The 19,147-nt window shown below is 50.1% G+C and overlaps 1 protein-coding gene across 9 annotated transcripts in view; it reads right to left on the bottom strand.

Moving 5' to 3' along the window:
- The window catches only part of sgcd (sarcoglycan, delta (dystrophin-associated glycoprotein)), an 83,413-nt gene that overhangs the window by 27,972 nt on the left and 36,294 nt on the right, over positions 1-19,147 (bottom strand). For 7 of the 9 annotated variants that reach the window (XM_088398529.1, XM_088398524.1, XM_088398523.1 and 4 more), the window contains one exon: positions 7,980-8,150. In XM_088398529.1, the coding sequence (XP_088254655.1) occupies positions 7,980-8,081 (102 nt within the window). In that variant the 5' untranslated portion in view covers positions 8,082-8,150. Of the gene's footprint in view, positions 1-1,137; positions 1,260-7,979; positions 8,151-19,147 lie in introns of all 9 variants that reach the window. The other 2 variants (XM_088398531.1, XM_088398532.1) reach the window with 1 other exon arrangement.

Below are 19,147 nucleotides of genomic sequence, written 5' to 3'. Positions count from 1 at the left end.
CTTTTTTTTGTTGGACAAACAAGGAGGAAACGGAGGGCCGATTTTCTCGGTAATTGGTGTTAACTGCAGCGCTAGAGGAGCTTCCCTGCCTGGTCGCGTCCTCGTTGTTGTCCCATGAGCCACTTGGCTCGGCCGGACGCCTCCATGATGCGAGCGCATCAGCACGAATGGACATGTTACGCTCTTCTTTGGCCATTTCAAACAGGTGTCTTTGGAAGACCTTGACGAAGCCCTTTCATTTGCTCTTTGACCAACCTTGTCACTGGCTTTACCGCCAACAATATTCATTCAAAATCTGTATCCCCCAAAACATGGCTTTGCAGTAAATGAGCTCCAAAAAATCGCAAAAGTGAAAAGACAAAGTGACGCAAATGAGCCAAGACGCATTTTGGGAAATAGGTAGCTCGACAGACTGACTTTTGTCGTATCATTTTAATTTCACGCGAGGTGGCTGAGTAGGCACTTCTCAACCCCGACTATTTGGAAAGCCAATTTTCCATAATGTCATTGAAGTAAATGGGCTGTTTGGGTTTCCGAGCCATCAGCCGGCCGTGATGAAAAGGCAAGGCTGTGGGTCCTTTAGTGCGGGCGGGGGCGCCAAGAAAGGAAAAAAAAAAAAGAGAGACTGAAAGAATAGCAATCATTGTTCAGCAGCCGGAGCGGCTCAAGGGCGGCCTGAACGGAAAGTGGGCAGCAAAGCAAAGGGGAATGCGCTCGCTTGTTCGCTCGCTCGCTCGCCTTTGCCCTGACTGCAAGGCCGGCGTGAGCCACTGACCGTATTAGCCAGGCGAGCTAATCACGTCAAAGCGAGGGCTGCAACAGGCAATGGAAAACACACACGCACACACACACACACACACATTGATTTTGAAGTCGGTGACACAGTTGCATGCTGTTATATCGTGTCTGTTTTCGTTTGCGCGTCTCTATAATTGCAAGGTGATAGTGGCGATATTAAGGCGGATTAAGCCAGGCGCTCAAAGCCGGGCTTCCCGATATCAAAAGGGAAGGCGCTAGCTAATTCGTCGGATTGATTGTGTTTTGTTGCCAGGGGCGGGGGTCACCCGGTCGCCACGCCGCTCATCGTCTTTGTTAAGCGGCCAGCGCATTATCGCCAAGTGCGCTCGCTCGCCTTACTTGTGTGAGTTACGCGGAGTGACACTCGTTTTGTTTCTCCATCACTCATCTGTCAGCGCTCGGCGTCCCTCCGGGCGCGTGTTCCGCATGCCCCGCCGCCGCCGCCGCCACCGCCGCCGCCGCTGTACAAATACACAACAAATGGGCTGAATGTTGTTTTTGCCGGGAATAGAATTCGATACCCAGATGGCAAAAAAAAAACAACAACAACCCCGCTTTGTTCTCAGCCAATTAGGATCCCAGACAGTTCTGCTGCCGGCGTTGTTGGTGGTGACGGCCGTGGGGGACTTTCATACCCAAAAGCGGCTGAATATGGAGGCTGGCACATGTCATCGGAAATAAATAAATAAATAAATACGGCTTCTTATTGGAGTCAAAATTGACTCTCGTGTGAAAGTTAGCTTTGTAAATGATCGGTTAGCACACTTCTTTGATACGGGATCAAGTTTGACAGTTTGTGAAATATAATATTGATCTGTTGGACATGTTTCTTTTCACAAAGTTTTCTCTGCTTTTTGCTTCGAAACCCCAAGACACAATGATAACCAGGCAAGCTAATGAGAGCACGTGTGTCGTTACTATTGGCTTGCTAGCAAAAGGCTGGCTAACATACATAGCCGTCTATACCCATGGCACCTATTTGACGCTTAAGGTTCGGGTTTTTTTTTTTTCTCCCTGATAAAAAATAGCTATTATTAAGGCGAGAACGGACGACGGAAACAAGCTCAAGCTCTCCAGTGGCGTCTTGAGATTTGTGTGTCATGCCAGCGAGCGCAGTCACACACAGGTAGTTTATTTCAAAAAGCAAATCCATATTTTCCATTTGGCTGAAAATCACCACCCTCCCCTATTCCCCACTCCATATACTTCATGATTAGGAACCAATTATTCTTATAAATAATGGAACAATCACACTAGTGGATTCCACTCGGCCAGAAGGCCAAAGAATGACAGCAGTGATTTTAGTGCTGCTGTGTGCCTTTTTTTTTTTTTTTTTTTTTTTTTGCTCCCCTCCCCCCCACGTCGGGGCAGTCAAAAGCGCTTGACATGAAGGCTTCATCTTATGCGCTCTCCTGGAATTTTGTAGGGAAGTGGACCAAATAAAAATGCTTACAATGTTGCAAGCTTGTTATTTACAAAAAAAGTCTTATCTTACTTTGAATATTTGAGGATTTAAAAATGTCTTCCAATGATTAGTTTCAGCCCAGCAACAAATGGCTGCGACCGTGCATTTTTGACGCCCTCGTCAGCAGAAATGGTCCGTAATGACTCATAACGAGGTCCGGGAAGCGGGAACCGTGTTGACCCCATGGGCTTAGCTTGCTGGATTCAAGGCTGCCGTGGAGTCAAAGCCATCATTAAAACGTGGCAAGTGTAAATGCAGAATACCTCGTTTGGAACCATAGCAAATATTCAAGCATCCTATAAGAGCCCGATGAGCTTCCCATTAAATTCTCATTAGGCGGTAAAGTACTGCTGACCGCAGAGATGGATAGGAGGGGCAACATCTGCCCTCCAAAGGAGTTAGATGGACGACAGAGATGATCCGATTATACGGGCCGGCGGCCGGCCTTCTCATCTATTTTCGAGGCGGCTTGTCCTCATGAGGGTCAAACGGAGTCGAGGGAAGCGGGAGAAATACACGAGGGTTCATTCTGAAAATCGGAGTGCGACAGAAAAAAAGGACACTTCAAAAAGTACGGATACGAGTCAAGTTTCAAAGTCTTTCCGTTTGCTAACGTCGCGCTACCCGACGATGACTCGATCGGACTGGAGCCGCCGCTTGCGTCACGCCGCAGCAAAGCCACGGTGGTGATGCGCGCCTCCAGAACGGAGAGAGCTTCAAATTAAAAGCGACAAGGTGCGCCATCCAGACAAGCCCGGCAGGTTAATGATCGCTGCGCCGCCGTGGGCCCCCGCCATCTGCCGGCGGCCGTGTAATGGAAGCAACACCCCCCCTTCTTTCCAGAGAGGCTCACGAGCGGGTGGCTGAGACGACGGAAACATGGGGAGCGTGCTGATGAAAATTTGCCGTTAACGACCAGCTACGGGTGGCGGCGTGGCGGGATCCTACCGACTTCAACCAGGGATACGGTGGAGGTCGACGAACCCCCTCAAAAAGCCACATCTGCACCAATGACAAAATAGTTCAACTTCAACTGTGGGCTTTTCTCCGCAATGCAATCTGTCCCGAGCACCGACTTCTCCCATCCCGCTGCCGCGCTCCAGCGGAGGAGGCCCGACACGACGGCAGAAACGGGCCGTTCTTCATTTTCCTTCCGTCCGTCGCAGAGTTTAGCCAGCAAGACGGATGATGAATAGCGGCGGAGACAAAGTTAGTCAATGAAACAGAGCGAGAGGGCGGACATTGAACAACTGCTTCCAAATTAGATTTACACGCAGACTTGGTCTCGCTTGGGATTCCCAACGAACGACCGCCTCCAAAAACGGTGAATGTTTGCGGCCAGCCTCACAAAACCAAAATATTTTCCATCTGTTTAGCATTTGGGTTTCAAAATCTGGAGTGCAAATTGATCTTGGAAAACGGCCCGTTTGATTAACGGCAACGTTAACGAGGTAAAAATAGTCCTTGAAGGAGAATCAAGAATAAACATTTGACAAATGAAAAGGCTTTGGCACGAGCGCACGTCCTCCTCCTCTCCGGGCTTGTAACCAAGCACAAATTCCTTCCAGCTGCTGGAAATAATTATATTAGACTATGAATATTTGATACGCTTTAATGTTTTATGTAACAGCAAATCCCATGTAACCCAATTGAACTCATTTGCATTGCTTTCCCACCACTTGGCCCCCAAACCTGCCGTCCCCCCCAGAGAGATTTCAACACCATTGCCAATATTCAACGCTGAATAAACACGCTATCATAGGGAATCACGGCTTAGCATTTTGATGAGCTTATTGATTAGCATGTGCGCTAGCTAGATGAAGCGGGATAGAAGATGGATGGATGGATGGATGGATGGATGGATGGATGGATGGATGGATGGATGCATGCATGCATGCATGGATGCATGGATGCATGGACAGACGGATGCATGGATGGATGCATGCACAGACGGATGCATGGATGGATGCATGGATGCATGGACAGACGGATGCATGGATGGACGGACGGCTAGCTATGCGGTGCTTCATGATAGCTGGCATATAGTATACGATGGTGACAATGACGCAAAAAAAAAGAATATAAATATAAAGGCTCTGAGTGTTTCCTCCATTGATCCGGAGGTGAGGAGGAAGTGACGCCAGTGGCAAGAGCCCGGGAAGCGCATGTCAAAAGATGTTGCCTTGAGAGGCCGATGAATCATCTATGAGTAAGCAAAGAGACAATGGCGCTACCACAAGGCAACATTCGCCAAGTGACGAAGCACCCAAAAAAATGGTCATGGCTAGTTGTATGTACGACGTGATTCATTTGTTTTGACTGACAAGTGGACAGCAGATTGGATGTGGCAAGAGTTGAACCTACGTGCTGTGCTGTGCTGTGCTGTGCTGTGCTGTGCTGTGCTGTGCTGTGCTGTGCTGTGCTGTGCTGTGCTGTGCTGTGCTGTGCTGTGCTGTGCTGTGCTGTGCTGTGCTGTGCTGTGCTGTGCTGTGCTGTGGCATGATGCAGAGCAGAGCAGAGCAGAGCAGAGCAGAGCAGCCCCCTCTGGAGTGGGTTGTTAACACGTCTGGATATAATTGAGCGCCACTTAAAAGCCCCCCAAAACGTCCCGCCGCGCTGAGCCGAATGCAGCGGTGACCGCTTCTTCTTCTTCTCTCCTTGCACCAAATTGATTTTCGCTCGGGTTTCTTGAAAGGTGAGAAATGCACTCACTGCACTCACTGCACTCATTTGCACACAGCTGAATGGGAATGTGTGTACGAGTGCGAGTGTGTGCGAGCGTGCCACAGTGAATCGGCCGCCGAGTGCCATTGACTAGGCCATCCGCTGAAATGAGCGTACTTTAGAGGTGGCCGGCCGCCAATAATGATGACTGCGGGAGAACACTGATGAGCCCTCATCTTCGAAAGAATGCAGATTTCTATAGTTACATGCTACATACAGCAGAAGGTGCGAGGAAACATCTTTTTTGGTTTCATTTTCTGCTCAACAATTTGGGAGAACCCCGTCGAGATGAGCATGGTGAGCATGGTGAGCATGGTGACGGATACGCGCAGACGTTTATTCTTTCTCTTCTGCAAAGAAAGACTCACGTTATCGCAGCTGACGTCTGTATCTCCCGCCCCCTGGTGGCCGAGGTGCGCTGACCGGCAGTTTTCTAACACTGACTGAGCGTTTCCCATTAAGAGAAGCAAAAAAGCCATGAGGAGCCAGGATTACCTTCGCTGAACGCAGTTATGAAGCGGGGACTCGGACTAAGCCGTGACATTACACTTCAACGCAGTTGGCTGCAAATGGAGACACAGTAGGTCTGCGTAACGACTTATGGACGCCATCTCCAGCGGCCTCATTATCCATTTCACATGAACGCACAAGGCCGGGAAATGTTGATTTGTTTAATAATTCAGCCGCTGCTTCTCCCTCCGCTCGGCAAGCAGCTGGTCTGGAACTAGAAATGCGCGCGGTGCGTAGCGTAGCGTAGCGCGGCGCGGCACGTGCGTCGTAGCGGCACACTCGCAATTAAGCAAAAACATCAGAAAAGCCAGCTGCCGGCGTTTCGCAATATTTATCTCAATCGACCTACCCATATTTGGCATATTTCAAAAGGTTCCAATCATCGACGGCGTGTCTCAGTTGGAGGACGACGTTGCGCTTTTGTCTCAATGGCGCCGCAGACTTGCAAGGCGGATTTGTCGCTTCTCTTACCAACTTCTTATAAAAAAGTGCAAGCGGCGGCGGATTCTTGAAAAGTTCACCAAATTTTCAGGAAGAGACAATGGGTACAATGGCGAGCGCTGGAGCCCGTGAGCTCTAATCTGGTGAGTCGGTGGGTGGCTCTCCAAGGGAAAAGGTCACCGCGCTAAATCATTTGCTCCCAGTGGGAAACGCGCCGAGGCAGTCGGACCGGGAGTATGGCGTAGCTCTTAATTAGCGTCAGCGTGACGTCGTCAGGCGATTATCATCGGGCCTCGTGGGAGCGCTCTCCAGGCGGGCGGGCGGACGGACGTTATCGTGCGGCTTTTGTCGGCCGACGCGTGGCTATTTTTAACAACGGGTGAGAGAAGGTCAAAGGATGGCGAGCGCTTCAGAGTTGTGTTCCCGCATCGGCTGGCAGGCTCCATTTTTTTTTTTTTGGCTCGCCTTCTTCACTATCACTGTCAACAAAATAGGAGCCAGAGTGAAGCCAAGTCTCACAAAGTTGTTGACACCCGCCCAACTTTGACAAAACTTTGTTTGCCAAACAACTCGCTTGACATCTCTGTTTCCAGACAACAGAATGTGAACTGGCCCGAAAAAAATCCAACCGTCATTTTAAAAATGCAACTCAAAGTAAAACAATGCGAGTTCATCTCATGCATTCATCAATAATCGGCGAGGAACAACTAAGTGCGCATGACACCGCCCCCTTGTGACCAATGTGCAGACATCCGAAGGGACGGCACCATTTCCATTCATTTGTTTTTAATGAGCGTTTAAGGATGCACTGGTGAATTGTTTACGTGCTCTTTGAGGATATTTAGAATGCTTTGACCAAACCTAACGTCATATTTCACACCTTCCTAGGCAACAGCCGCATCAATATTTACCAACAGCTTTCTTTCAACAATGCAGTAGGTACATAAAAGTTCCTTTCCGCTTCCATTGAGCAAAGCGCTTTTGACTCGCACACAAACGGATGCGGTAGCGGTGGCGGCTTGCTTGTCTGAATGCGTTTAGAAAGAAGCCGATAAAATATGAAGCGGGAGCTCGGGAAAAAGTACCCAAAAAAGTGTGCCTGTGTGTGTGTGTGTGTGGGGGGGGGGCAACCACACAAAGAGCCGCCTCGCAGAAACACGCACAGGCGCTGCGGGCCATGCGCACGCTCACATGCCTGAACGTCGCCCGAGCCGCGGCAAGTAAATATTAAATCCAGGAAAGATGTGTCAATATTTATGTCCTGGGAGGAGAACGGCAAAAGTTTGAAAAGATGACTTTTGTTCATTGGGAAGTGTTTTCTCGACTTTGACATCCATCCCCATGGTTAAAACAAGTCTGGGATGGAGGGCTCGCCTTCTTTTTTCTTTTTCTTTTCTTTTGCCTTGGGAAACGCCTGGGAAATGGTCCAGCGTGACGACAACACGTGGCCGAGGAGGCCCTTTGCCTCCACTAATGACTTCCATGACGTCAAATTGGCCGGCAGATCGCGTGCATGAAAGGCCGCCGCCGCCGCCGCCGCCGCCGCGTGTTCACTCTCTGCCGCTTGAAACTATGACCCTCAAGTGAATTTCATGGCCGTAATGATCCAATGGTGGATCTAATTGAGGCGCTTTTTGTCTCCGCGGGCCACTCCGGAGATTGAAAAGTGAACGTTGAGTAACTGCTGTGTTTGTCCTGCCGGCAAAGCGGCGAAGGACCGTCCTAAATGATAGAAAATGGCCCAGACGAACAAATTGGCGGTAAAGAGAGAGCGCAAGGGGTTGAGCGAATGTCTTCAAATAGGTTGGCGGCGTTCAAAGTGGCCAATTGAGGTGACTCATTTGGTATCTTTGGTGCCCCGATTGAAGGAGGCAGAATTCTTTTGATATCCATCATCTAAAATAAAAATGTATTTTGTTACTGACCCTGACGAGTTTCTATCTCACCGTGCTCCAAAACACAAACTGTGGGCAAGAGAAAGAAACCCCCCCCCCCCCCCCAACAACCTCAGTTGAAATGAGGACAAAAAAAAGGAGCTCACCTCAGCGTGCGAGTGTGCTGACTCGGCGTCCGGCGGGCTTTCCCTAATCACCTGAGACGAGGCGGCTGAGCGATCCGGACGGGCCGCCGCTGAGCTGATCATCCTCTCGGGGGCCACATGATCATTACGACTCCTCCGCCGTCCGCCGCCGCTCGTCTCCCGTCGTCATGGCTTTTGGAAAGAGAGGCGACAAGTAGAGCGGATCAGCAAAAAAACAAAAACAAAAACAAAAAAAGCTTTGCCGGCGGCGGCGGCGGCCTCAATTCCCCGAGCGGTCATTGGGCTCGGCTCTTTCCCGTGTTAAACGACTGTGATTTTGCCAATTAGCAAGGTTGCAGGCGCCACTCGAATATTAGAAAAAGTAGTGTGGCAATTAGTCACCTGCCGTGACATTGTTGTGATGATGCTGCCGCTTTCTATGACTATAAAAAGAAAAAGTTGATGCCGCAACTTTGCCGGCCTTCGAGGCAAAAATCACACTGGCAAACGACAGGGAGAAGGTGTGGATAGTTCAGAGACTCTTTTCAAGCCTTTCGAATTGCTGTAATGGGATTGTTCTATATCTTGATACGTATACGTACGTAGAGTGATTTTTTTCTCAGCACCAAAGGCCAAGGTTGAAGCCGTCCGCAGCGCTGATGCATTCGCGGCTCAACATTTGCTTGTTTGTCTACACGAGCGGAGACTAATTTCGAGCCGACCTTTCCCGATTCGCGTTCGTCTCCAAAGCTTTTCTCCCGCGCCGAAGAGCTCCTCTTCAATTTAATTGACGTTTCGAGCCCCGACCCGGTCAAAGTCTGTCACGCTGATCCAAAAGCATCTCTTGACTCTCAGTTCTTGAATTCTTTCTTTTCTCTCCGGCATAAAGATACAGAGGAGTCTCACGGGGAAATACGCGCCCGCCCGCCCGCCCGCCCGCCCGCCGTTGCCTAATTAGGGCTGGAGTGTGAATTAACGAGCAGGTCGGGGCAGGTTAATGAAGGGTGGCGGCGCTCCGCTGCGGGCTGAAATGAAAAGCAGCGTATGCGAGCGCCGGCTACCGCTCGCTCCTCAAATTAGCATGCGCCGCCCGCCATGGAAGAAGAGGAGGAGGAGGAGGAGGAGGAACTTCTGAACTTTACTTGCCCTTCTTTTTTTTTTTTTTTTGTAATGCTGAGATGGTGGAGAGGCAGCAAAATGAGGGGGGTCACTCCTTGACTAATGACTCATGAACGGGGGGGTTTCTTTTTGGTTTATTTGCTAGATAAACCCTGAGGCGTCTATTTAAGGGAGGTGTTGGTCATTAGCTAAATAAAGGCCTCCGGAACCACCTCGACTCAACGTGGATTGGTTCACGTGATTGGATTGACATAGCGCCCCCGCTACCTGGGCTCATTCCCCATTCGTGACACACGTAGGTCGCGGCGTGGTTTGAGTCACGGCTTGACCTTTAGCGGCCCGTGGAGACGCGGCCTCGGAAAAAGGTAACACGTCAACGCGGCTCCTCCCCCTTCGCACGCCTGAACGGCGCGGGTGGCCATGCAAAAGGTCTGTTTACAGCAGAGGTGGAAAAAAAAAAACAGGACTCCACTCGTCGCTTTGTTCGAGGACAAAGAGGAAACTGGCAAATATGAACTTTTCTCAGTCACACGATGGTGTTTTTTTTTTCATTTTTGGAAGACGGCCGGTCGACTGAGCCCCGAGTGACATCCTTGAAAACACAAATCTGCCATACAGTGAAATTATAAAAGAAAAAAAAAAATCATAATCATCATAAAACCTGCCTGCCTGCCTGCCTGCCTGCCGCAAGCAGCGATTCCATTCATCACCAGACTAAAGTGTCAAAAAAGCGTTTGATTAACGGCATGGTAAGGTTGCTTCTTTTGCGGGGCTAAGCTAGCAAGACGGCTGAAGGGCGCAGCCCGACGTGAAACGCTATCATGGAGCGTCCTCGCTGATCTGCGCAGTGCAGGCAGCTGCCATGGCGATGCTGTAAAAACCAAATCGCAGCGTCTCTCTCCACGCCTGAGTCTGGGAGGTTTGCATCGGCTTTGAAAAGAGGCTAATCCTCCAATCCGGGCTACATTTATCTGCGGGAGAAAAAAAAAAGATGGAAGCTTGTGGAGTTGAGACTGCCAAGAGCGTGTGAGAGTATTAAAAGCGGGATTTGTCGGAACGTCGCTAGGTGAAACAAACGAGACGACGGACGGCGAGGCGAAAGGCCGCCGCCGCCGTCGCGCCGACAAGCTACGTCTTGGAACTCGCTGGGAATTTCTCATAAAAGCGCGCGAGTGAGCTTTTTTCTTTGCGCGTCGATACTGGCCGAGGCGTTTACGTTCGTCGCCTTGATTCTTTGTGTAACGGCGGTTGCAAAAAGCGCGCGCGGCGGAATCCATCCAAAAGCATTAAGACGTGATCGAGTGCGCGCTTTTAAAAGAAGCTACTGGAAGGTGATACGTCAAGAAAAAGGGGGACGCTGAGTGATGGCAAGTCAGAAAGAGACAAGTCAAGGCGCAAGCAAAGCGCCCCAAGGCTTTCTGGATGAAAACCATCAATAATCCTCACGCTTCTTTCCCGCTCTCCTCTGACTCGCCATCCTTCATCCTCGGGATGTTTTGGGAGGATTTGATCATCCCGCCGCCGCCGCCGCCCCTGGGGTCTTATTCCGCTTTGAAATCATTGACGCTGATTACCCCCCGGCCCCGTCGTATTGATTTGGAAGATTTACGGTGGCCGGCCAAAGGTCCCCGGCCGGCCCCGGCGTCCCTGAGCTGCCGTTCCTTTGTTGAGCTCGTGCCTCTTCCTGACATGCCAAAACTACACACACGCACGCACGCACACACACACACACGCACGTCTAAAAATAGTCCCCGACAAATCAAGCACTTTAGGCATTTCCTCCCAAGGTCCATTATTTGCCGCTTGAAAGCAACAGGGAGTGTTGCAACGTGTCGAATAAGTCGTGCTCTTGCACTCGCTGACTCTCAGCGGTGCCATAAATCAGCCGCAATCCCTCCGTCCGGATCAAGACATGACGCCGGCCGCTGTCGCTCCGGCCGGGACCCGCTCGTAGCTTTGCCGTCGTTTGAAACCGTTTTGTCGTCGATGTCAAAATGATAACTACTGAGGAGAAATTCCCTTTTTAGATACAGAGTAAATGCAAATACCCGTAAACTATTTTCTAGGACGGGATGAGGTTTGGCGGGAAGAAAAGTGTCAAAGCGGCTCGGATATAGTAGGCAGGAATGGCGTCAAAGTCCATCCGAGCAGCTCAAATGCCAAGTTGGCGTTCTGCGCCGCTTCTGGCCTGGGCCACGGGTGGATTTGTCACGCCGCCGCCGCCGCCGCCTCACAGGGGGATGGATCACGCCACAGAAGCCCGCCATCGAGGACATCCTTCTCATCCATAAGAGGCGGGTGGGACTTTTGCGCGCAACGTGTCTCAACTAGAGCGTGAGCACGCGGCGTCGACGCTCCACTGCAAAGCGGGAAGCGTCAACTTCCGGCAAGGTGGCTCGTCGCGGCCGGCGGGACGATCACGTTTTGCGCTGCTGGCACGCCGCAACTTCACAGATGGTTTGACCGCGAGCTATGAATATACTGACATGAATCCACAAGAGGAGCAGGAGGAGGGGGAAGCCGGAGGGAAATGTCGGACAGCTGCTCAAACAAGCAGACAAACAGATCCGACTAAAGCTGCCACATTTGCCGTCGCTGCCGTACGATGGAAAGGCGGCGGCGGCGGCAGCGCTCGCTTGGTACGTACGTACGTGTTGACGACGACGGGGCTGCCGATTAGCACATCGATGGCGGCGGCGCTCGCTCGGTACGTACGTGTTGACGACGACGGGGCTGCTGATTAGCGCATGGATGGCGGCCGGCGACGCCATGCCGCCAGAGATAGAACAACGACCCGATATGATTTGGAACGAGTAACCACCAAAGTGACAATGACATCATTTAGCCATCTTATTTTTAGTTGTATGGCAACGTCCGACTTGATGTCAATCAAGAGTTGTTCCCTGCGCACTGGATAACAGTTTTAACGATGCACCGGCGGCGGCGGCGGGGGCGGCGGCTTCTCCCTCGGATGACGACACGGCCATGAAAGAGGTGGCAGAAGTTACGACGGGACGCTCGGCGGATTTAAAGGGACGCCTCCTCACGGGTTTGCCGCCGCCAAGTCCGAGACATTGGACGGCTTTCCTTTTAATATCTTTTAAAAGACATTTTTAGCGACCGTGACACACATTCGGTAAAACTAAATAAATGAAAAAAAGCGGATCGAGTCCCGAAAAGCTGCTGACCGAATGGCCCGGAAAAACAAATAAACAGTCATGCGGTGAAGAGGAGGCATAAAAATGAATGAATTCCTCACAGGGGTCACTTTATGTCTGTTGGCGCCTCGCTACGTGTGTGTGTGTGTGTGTGCGCGAGTTAATGAACACTCCAGAGTTGAGGCAGAAGGCGCAACGCTTTTTTTTCGCAAGCACGCCGTGAATCTCCAAGAACGCCATCAGCGTGCATCAAAGCATATGTGCGCCCGTGAGATTTACACGCGTCTGCGTGTGCGCGTTTGTCTGAGCGTGCGACACTTTTTACCGAGCGCGTCGATGCAAAAGAAGAACGGGAGGATCAAATGAAGTAGCGGAGCTGAAATACGACGAGCGGCGGCTAAAACGCGCTTTGTCACCGTGCTAACGGATGAGGCGGCCGGCATGCGCTTCGCTAAAACGGCAACGGGTCAACATCGTAAAATAGCCGACAGGAAAGTAGCAACACGGTGCCGGGAGATGCGACCAATTGTTATCACGGCGCTTCCAAACGACATTACCGTGGGATCGTTCAAGATGGCGGCAAAGCACTACTTTGATACTTCAACCTAATTCCTTGGCAACCAGATGCCACAAGATGGCGCCAAGGCAACTCTTTCAAAGATGATGTCATGGACAAAGGATTCATATGCGCTATTCAAAAGGTCATTTTTCACCCCTAATGAGTCTCTGCTAATTTCACAAATCCTTTCTTGTTGCCGTGTTTACTTTCATTTGGACTGGGTAATGAAGGCGCTCTTTCTCGCAGCGCAAAATGACCTTCACGGCAGCCTATTGTTCCGCTGAGTTTCACCGCTGTCATTTTCCCATTTGCCCGCCGTTTGCCGTCACACGTCGCATTGAACCTCGCTTGCATGCAAATGGAATCCTAATCATCGGCTGTTATACGTTCAACCAAATCCTCCCATTTGGGGGGAAAAAAAAGAATGCTAGCGATGCTAACCGTAGAACCGCCAAGTGAACACGCGATGGATAATGAACGATCAAAGTTCCTCAAAGTTTCGAAACCCTGCACGTCCTCTTTAATGATGTTGTTTAGCTCTGGGCGCATTCGATAAACGGAACGGCACCCCGCCCTGGCCGCTTTATTAAATCTCCGCAATGAGACATTTAATAAGTGTGACTGTTAATTGTTGCCGTGGCGACGGCGAGCGGGCCCCGTTTCGTCTGCCGGCCGGAAATCCGATTGTAATTGCTCTATTAAAATTCTGTCGCCGCACGACGTCGACCCACATTTTATTGTAGGTACATCACAAGTGCACGAGGGCGCCACGAGCAGATTTTCAATTTAGGGTGATGTCTTTCCTCCGCTTACTAAAATACAGCTGACAGTAGCAAGTTGCATTGGCGCATGCAGACCACCATAAAGATGATTGTCTGGAACATGAAAAGAACATTTGACATATGGGTGGGGAGCTATCAACTATCATGCTCGAAAAAAATGCTGATTTAACCATGACTTGAATTTAAAGATGATTTAAGCGGAAAAAAAGCCACATGAAATGGCCAATATTTCGTTGAAAGATAGATTTAATAGTAATGCTTCGTTTTCACTCAACATAAATTTCTTTTTTAAATATCCTCTCAAGACTTGCCTCGAAATAATATCATATATTCAGGCCATGTATATTTAATGTCAAATCGAAGCAGTTTTTTTTTTTTTTTTGGACTTGACGTATTTAACGGTTAATACTGTCACGTTCAAGTCATTTTCCTTTATTTTCCATAACGTACAGTCAAATGTGGAGAAATGCTTTTAAAGCTCAGGTTTTTTGTTGTTGTTGTTTTTTTACAAATATGCTTAACCTCTTCACCATTTTAAGTTGAACCTAATTTGGGCTTTCTGGTCACGTCACATCAGCGGACTTCTCATTTCCGTTCTCCCCCTCCTGAAAATCCATCAACGGCAAGCGGTGCTCCTTTAGTTATTAACCCTCCTGCTCAGGAGTGCCGATTGTGTAACAAGCCCACAACTCACGGGCGTGGACTCGCATTGTTAAGAATCCATTACAAGCACTAAGGCTTGTCGAGATGGACTAAATCTTGGAAAAAGGATTTCTCATATATTTGCTTTGATGTCACTCGCACAAAGGGTGTCGAAAGGACTGAAAGCAGAAAAGCAGTCTTTCCTTTGGATGCCGTCCGTCCGTCCGTCCGTCTATGAAGTAGTTCTTCGAAATGCAACGCGTACTTGAGTTCTCTCTCAACCCGTCAAGTATGCGCTGCTTGGAACAGGCTAATGATGCTACCTGAGGCTAATGCTAATCCACAGACAGTGATTTGATTTGACAGCAAATTGTGAAAAGAGTCCTAAAACGGTCGGGCGTTGAAAAGTTTGCAAAATAAAGGTCAAATCAAGTTCGACCGCTAAAGGTCACGTACTTTGCGAGAAGGTTTAGCTCGTAGCCACGGTGCCCGAGCGGGTATTGATGTACGCTTAGGACGGATACGAGATGGAAGATCAGCGTCCGCCTTTCGTTTTCCATTACACGCTGTGGAGCAAATGGGAAAAGAGAGATTAAAAGCTCCGAGCGAGGGGGAGGAGGCAGGACATTGTTTACACAGAGACTCCAGAGCCCAGACGCGGCAGAGCGAGGCCGGGCGGCCCGTCTTTATTTACACGCCGGGATTTACGGCCGGCCGGCGCTCGGTCGACCCGTGCGCTGTGCTGTCAAGCGCTCCGCCCCCACCACCTCAACCTCCCACCTTTAAAGAAAGAGCACCACTGCGCAAAACCGTCTGACCTTTCCCGCTTTGTGGACACTCCACGCCAAAAACCTCAAGTTCTTCAACAACACTCCAAATTTGGACTTTCTGCACATGCTGGTTGCCGCTCGGCCTTTGAACGAACGGCGAGGCGAGGCGAGGCGGGGCGAGGCGAGGCGAGGCGAGGCGAGGGGGCCGCACGCCGTTCCCCGCACGCCGTTCGACTATCTGCAGCACGCTGACAGTTTGCCACTTGGAATGCAGCGCGGCCAAAGTGAACCGGCAAAGGAACAGCAGGACCGGAATTTGAATGGTTTTTGGGCCGACAACCGTGTGGAATTTTAACTGCTTTGGGTGGCACGCTGCGGCAAGGCGGTCCACAGGTCCTGAGCTCTGGTCTCGGCAGCTTGGTCGAGGACTCAAATTGCCCGTGGCTATGAACGCCTCACTGACCTTGCGACCTGTCCGGCAGTCTCTCACCCCAGAGTAAGACGTGAGAAGCTGCCACCCAAATGAGGACAAGCGAGGACATTTTGCTTGCTAAATCAACCAATCAACACAGCGAGAAAAACGTTCCTCAACACAACAGATTGCAATGTGTCTTTTGCGGGTCGCCGCCCCGCTCGGCCCCACCGCAGGCAGACCGTAACCACCCAACGTGTCGGAACGGAACTGATTGTGTTGCCGTTGCGCGAGAAAGGAATGCATTCCCGCAAAGTCGTTTTTGCATTATGTGGCTAAAAGGCTTAGAGGGCTGATGTGAAGGGCAGCCAACAGACGCTCGCGCAAAGGTTACTGGCAAATAAGCCTCTAATAGAATCTGCGCGTCCTCACGTCCAGTCTGACTCCCTCCGAATAAAAAGACGCAACGGCAAGGGCCGGCGCCCTTCATCCCGTCTCAAAGTCAATTCGGGAGTTGAGAGCGAGACGCGGCGTCGAAATGACAAAGTGCACCGGACGACTGCGAAACGCTGAGCTGACGCGTTTTGACAACGGGAAGACGACGACGCCTGGCGGGACACCAAAAGAGGGAAAATGTGCGTTCCCGCCCGCCCGCCCGCCCGCCGCCAAACGAGCACGCCGTCCTCACTCATTGTTATGCGGGCGGCGCTAAAGGTCAACGCTGCAGATGAGTCCCCGTTAATAGCCAAGCGCAAGTAATCATCGGAGTGCACTCACTTCCACTAAGCAAACATTTTGCGTCCCTCACTGCATTTATTAAATCATTGTCCAAAGTCAATGAGAAGAAAGCGCAGGAAACGGGTGGAATTGAGCGGGAAATGCTTTTCCTCTCACGCCAAGGTCTCCGTCCAAAAAGCCGCATGCATTGGCAAAACCAGGATGAAGAATATACACGCCAGTGGATTTATGCTGGCCCATTTGTGTTCCGTTAGCATTAGACCTCATGCGTTAGCTCCAAGTTAGCAGACTTTGCTAGCAAAGCATTGGTTCCGCTCCTCGGTACAGTCCAACGTGGGGGTGAAAGCCCCCCGAGAGACTTTTGGAGGACTGGCACGCACGCACGCACGGGTGGTCCTATGGGCCAGCAGGTTGGTTAAATAATCCCCTCTTTTCCACATGAATGATTTTTTTTTTCCTCCGGCTAATGCTCGCTACCTGCCAGCAAGAAATAACAAGAGGAAAGCCGTCCGATGTCGCCGCTAAATCGGCTTAGCCGGAGCGAACATGAGTCGGCGTCCGTGATTCGGAGCGTGCCGCGCGCTGGAGAGCGACTGGATTAGCGCCGGGAAGACCAGAGTGGCGTCAAATGACAGTTGCTTTTGAAAGCTACCATTTTCACAGGTACATTGGTACAGCTGGGCTCCAAGGTTTTCTTGGAATCAATCAGGAAATGTTCACATTAAAAACAATCTCAAAAAAGAAGGGCAGAAAATGAAGACAAATCTAAACATTGGGTTTTTTCTTAGCGAATGATGTTTAGGAGTACAACTATTTGTCAAATAAAAAGGGCCTCGAGTAAATTTGGGATTCAAAACCTCTTCATTTATCTTTATACGTATATAGTCGAAGAAATAGCCGCTTACAAGAAAACTAAAACTTGTGAAACACAAAGAAAAAAAACGGCGTTTTCGTTGACTTTGTTGATTGTCTTCAAAAATACGCCTTTATACAATGCCCCAAATATTTCCATTCATACTACGTATCTTGTATCTGTCTCAGGGAGCGAGCAAACTGCATTTTTTGCAGTTTTTCTTTCCTTTGAATGGCACGACAACAAAAAACAGCGGGCTCCTGAGGATTACTGCAATCGCCCGCTTTTCCAAGCAGCTGCTGCTGCGCAAGGGAGATAAACGTGCCGCGGATGGTGCGACCAATGCAATGGCGACAATCAATCGTACAAGTTCTTGTCCAGGGACGTCACGCTCGCTCGTACGCCACCAACATTGATCCGACCGACCGACCGCCAAAGAAAAAAAAACAAAAGGCAAACTGTTAGCGCAGGAAAGCGGAATCGGCGTCCGATCGATTTGCACGCCGACGCTGTACAAATGCGGGCCCAAAGAATATCCTCTTTATAATCGTCTGCATCAAATTCACCTCAATAAATTCATGTCAGACGCAGCAGCCGTAATTTGGTTCAAGTAGGCCCTTTCGAAGCGGTAGATAAAAACGCTTTGCGCTAATTCATATGGAAAACGCTAAATCGTTTCCGGCAAGACCGCGAATGAAGTTTGGCGGGCTGATAACACATATCTGGCGGAGCCGAGCTCCTTAGGAATGCTGAATGAGCGGCCTCCATTTTTTTTTTTTCCCGCCATCCTCATTCAAAGTCTTCATAAACAAAGAGCTGATAAGCACTTTTTAGTCTCTTTTTTTCTGGGGCAGCGCCTTCTAATCTGCTTTGATGCAGAATTAATTAACATGACTTGAACTTTTTTTCAATTCTTTCAGGGCAAAAGGTTGCAAGCGGGAAGATATTAATAAAACATAAGTGAGCCAGTCGCTGAGAGGAAGATTGCCAGAACAATTCATCCGTTTCATGGCCCTTGATGCTTAAAAAAAATGCTATGTGGGGCAGTGCCCCACCAGAAGCGAGTGAGTGACATTTTTATCCCAACGCTGCCATTACGCAAGGTCGCCGCTCTCGTCTTAGCCATCACGGCCGGCCTGAATTTGAAGGATGAATGTAGACAGCTGGAGGGGTCAGCGGTTAAGGAGGGCAGCGTGGGGGGGGGTGCCTGCCTCCACCCCATGCTTTACTTATACCGGGGTCATGTAAAAGGAGAAAACGCAGCAGGGTTTCCACCGAGGAGGCCAGAAGAACCTTCAAAAATTCTTCCTAGCACAATTTGAAGTCAAAACATGAAATGCCAATCAGGGTTCAAATTTCTTATCGGCAGGCCAAAAGAAGGACGAGTTGGAAAAAAACCCGCAAAGAGGTTTCGTCCACCGCGGCCGCTATGAGCGCCGCCGCCGCCACGAGCGCCGCCGCCGCCGCCGCCACTCCCCCTGACGAGCTGTCGGCCTCTCTCGGCGCTTGCGGGATTGAAGGCGAGGTAACGAGACGCCGTCTTGTCGCTCGCACGGGAGCTCAGAAAAGGGGCTCTGACGGCGATGGCGGCTGACACCGCTCAGGTGTCAAAGTGTCACCCACGTGTTCTTTCGAAACAGATCTCTTATTTGGAAACACTTTATGGTTACGTTTGGAGATCATCACCGCGCCTAATGATCGGAGCTGGGGAAATGTTGCAAATCAAAGTTAAATACGAGCGAGGGGTGACTGTTTTGCATCGAGGACGTCGCGACAACTCACTCCAGTGTCAAAGTGCGATCGGGAGCAACTTCACGATTTCAAAAATAGAGGCATGCTGCGAATATTGGTGTTCAATAAAAAGGGGAGATACGTAAGTATATGCTTTGCAGTAACTTTGGGGGAAATACAGTCTCAAATGGTTGATAGAAAATATTCCCGTCGATAAATAGAAGGATAAATAAATAGATTCTAGATCAAATATAAAAGTCGATGATATTGATTATGATAGCGTACACTAGAAATTGGACAAAAATCTCTGCGTGACAAACTTGCTGCGTATATGTTAGAGCTCGCAGTCACGTTGCTCTTCGAAGCATTGCTGAGCGAGCGCACGTCATCAGTCGAGCAGAAAGCGGGCCGGAAAAAGAGGACGG

This window comes from Syngnathus floridae, chromosome 15, assembly GCF_059516105.1.
Source record: "Syngnathus floridae isolate MCC-2025c chromosome 15, RoL_Sflo_1.0, whole genome shotgun sequence".
Taxonomy (NCBI): Eukaryota; Metazoa; Chordata; class Actinopteri; order Syngnathiformes; family Syngnathidae; genus Syngnathus; species Syngnathus floridae.
Note: the sequence above shows the minus strand (reverse complement) of the source record. Positions and strands in the feature narration are given on the sequence as shown.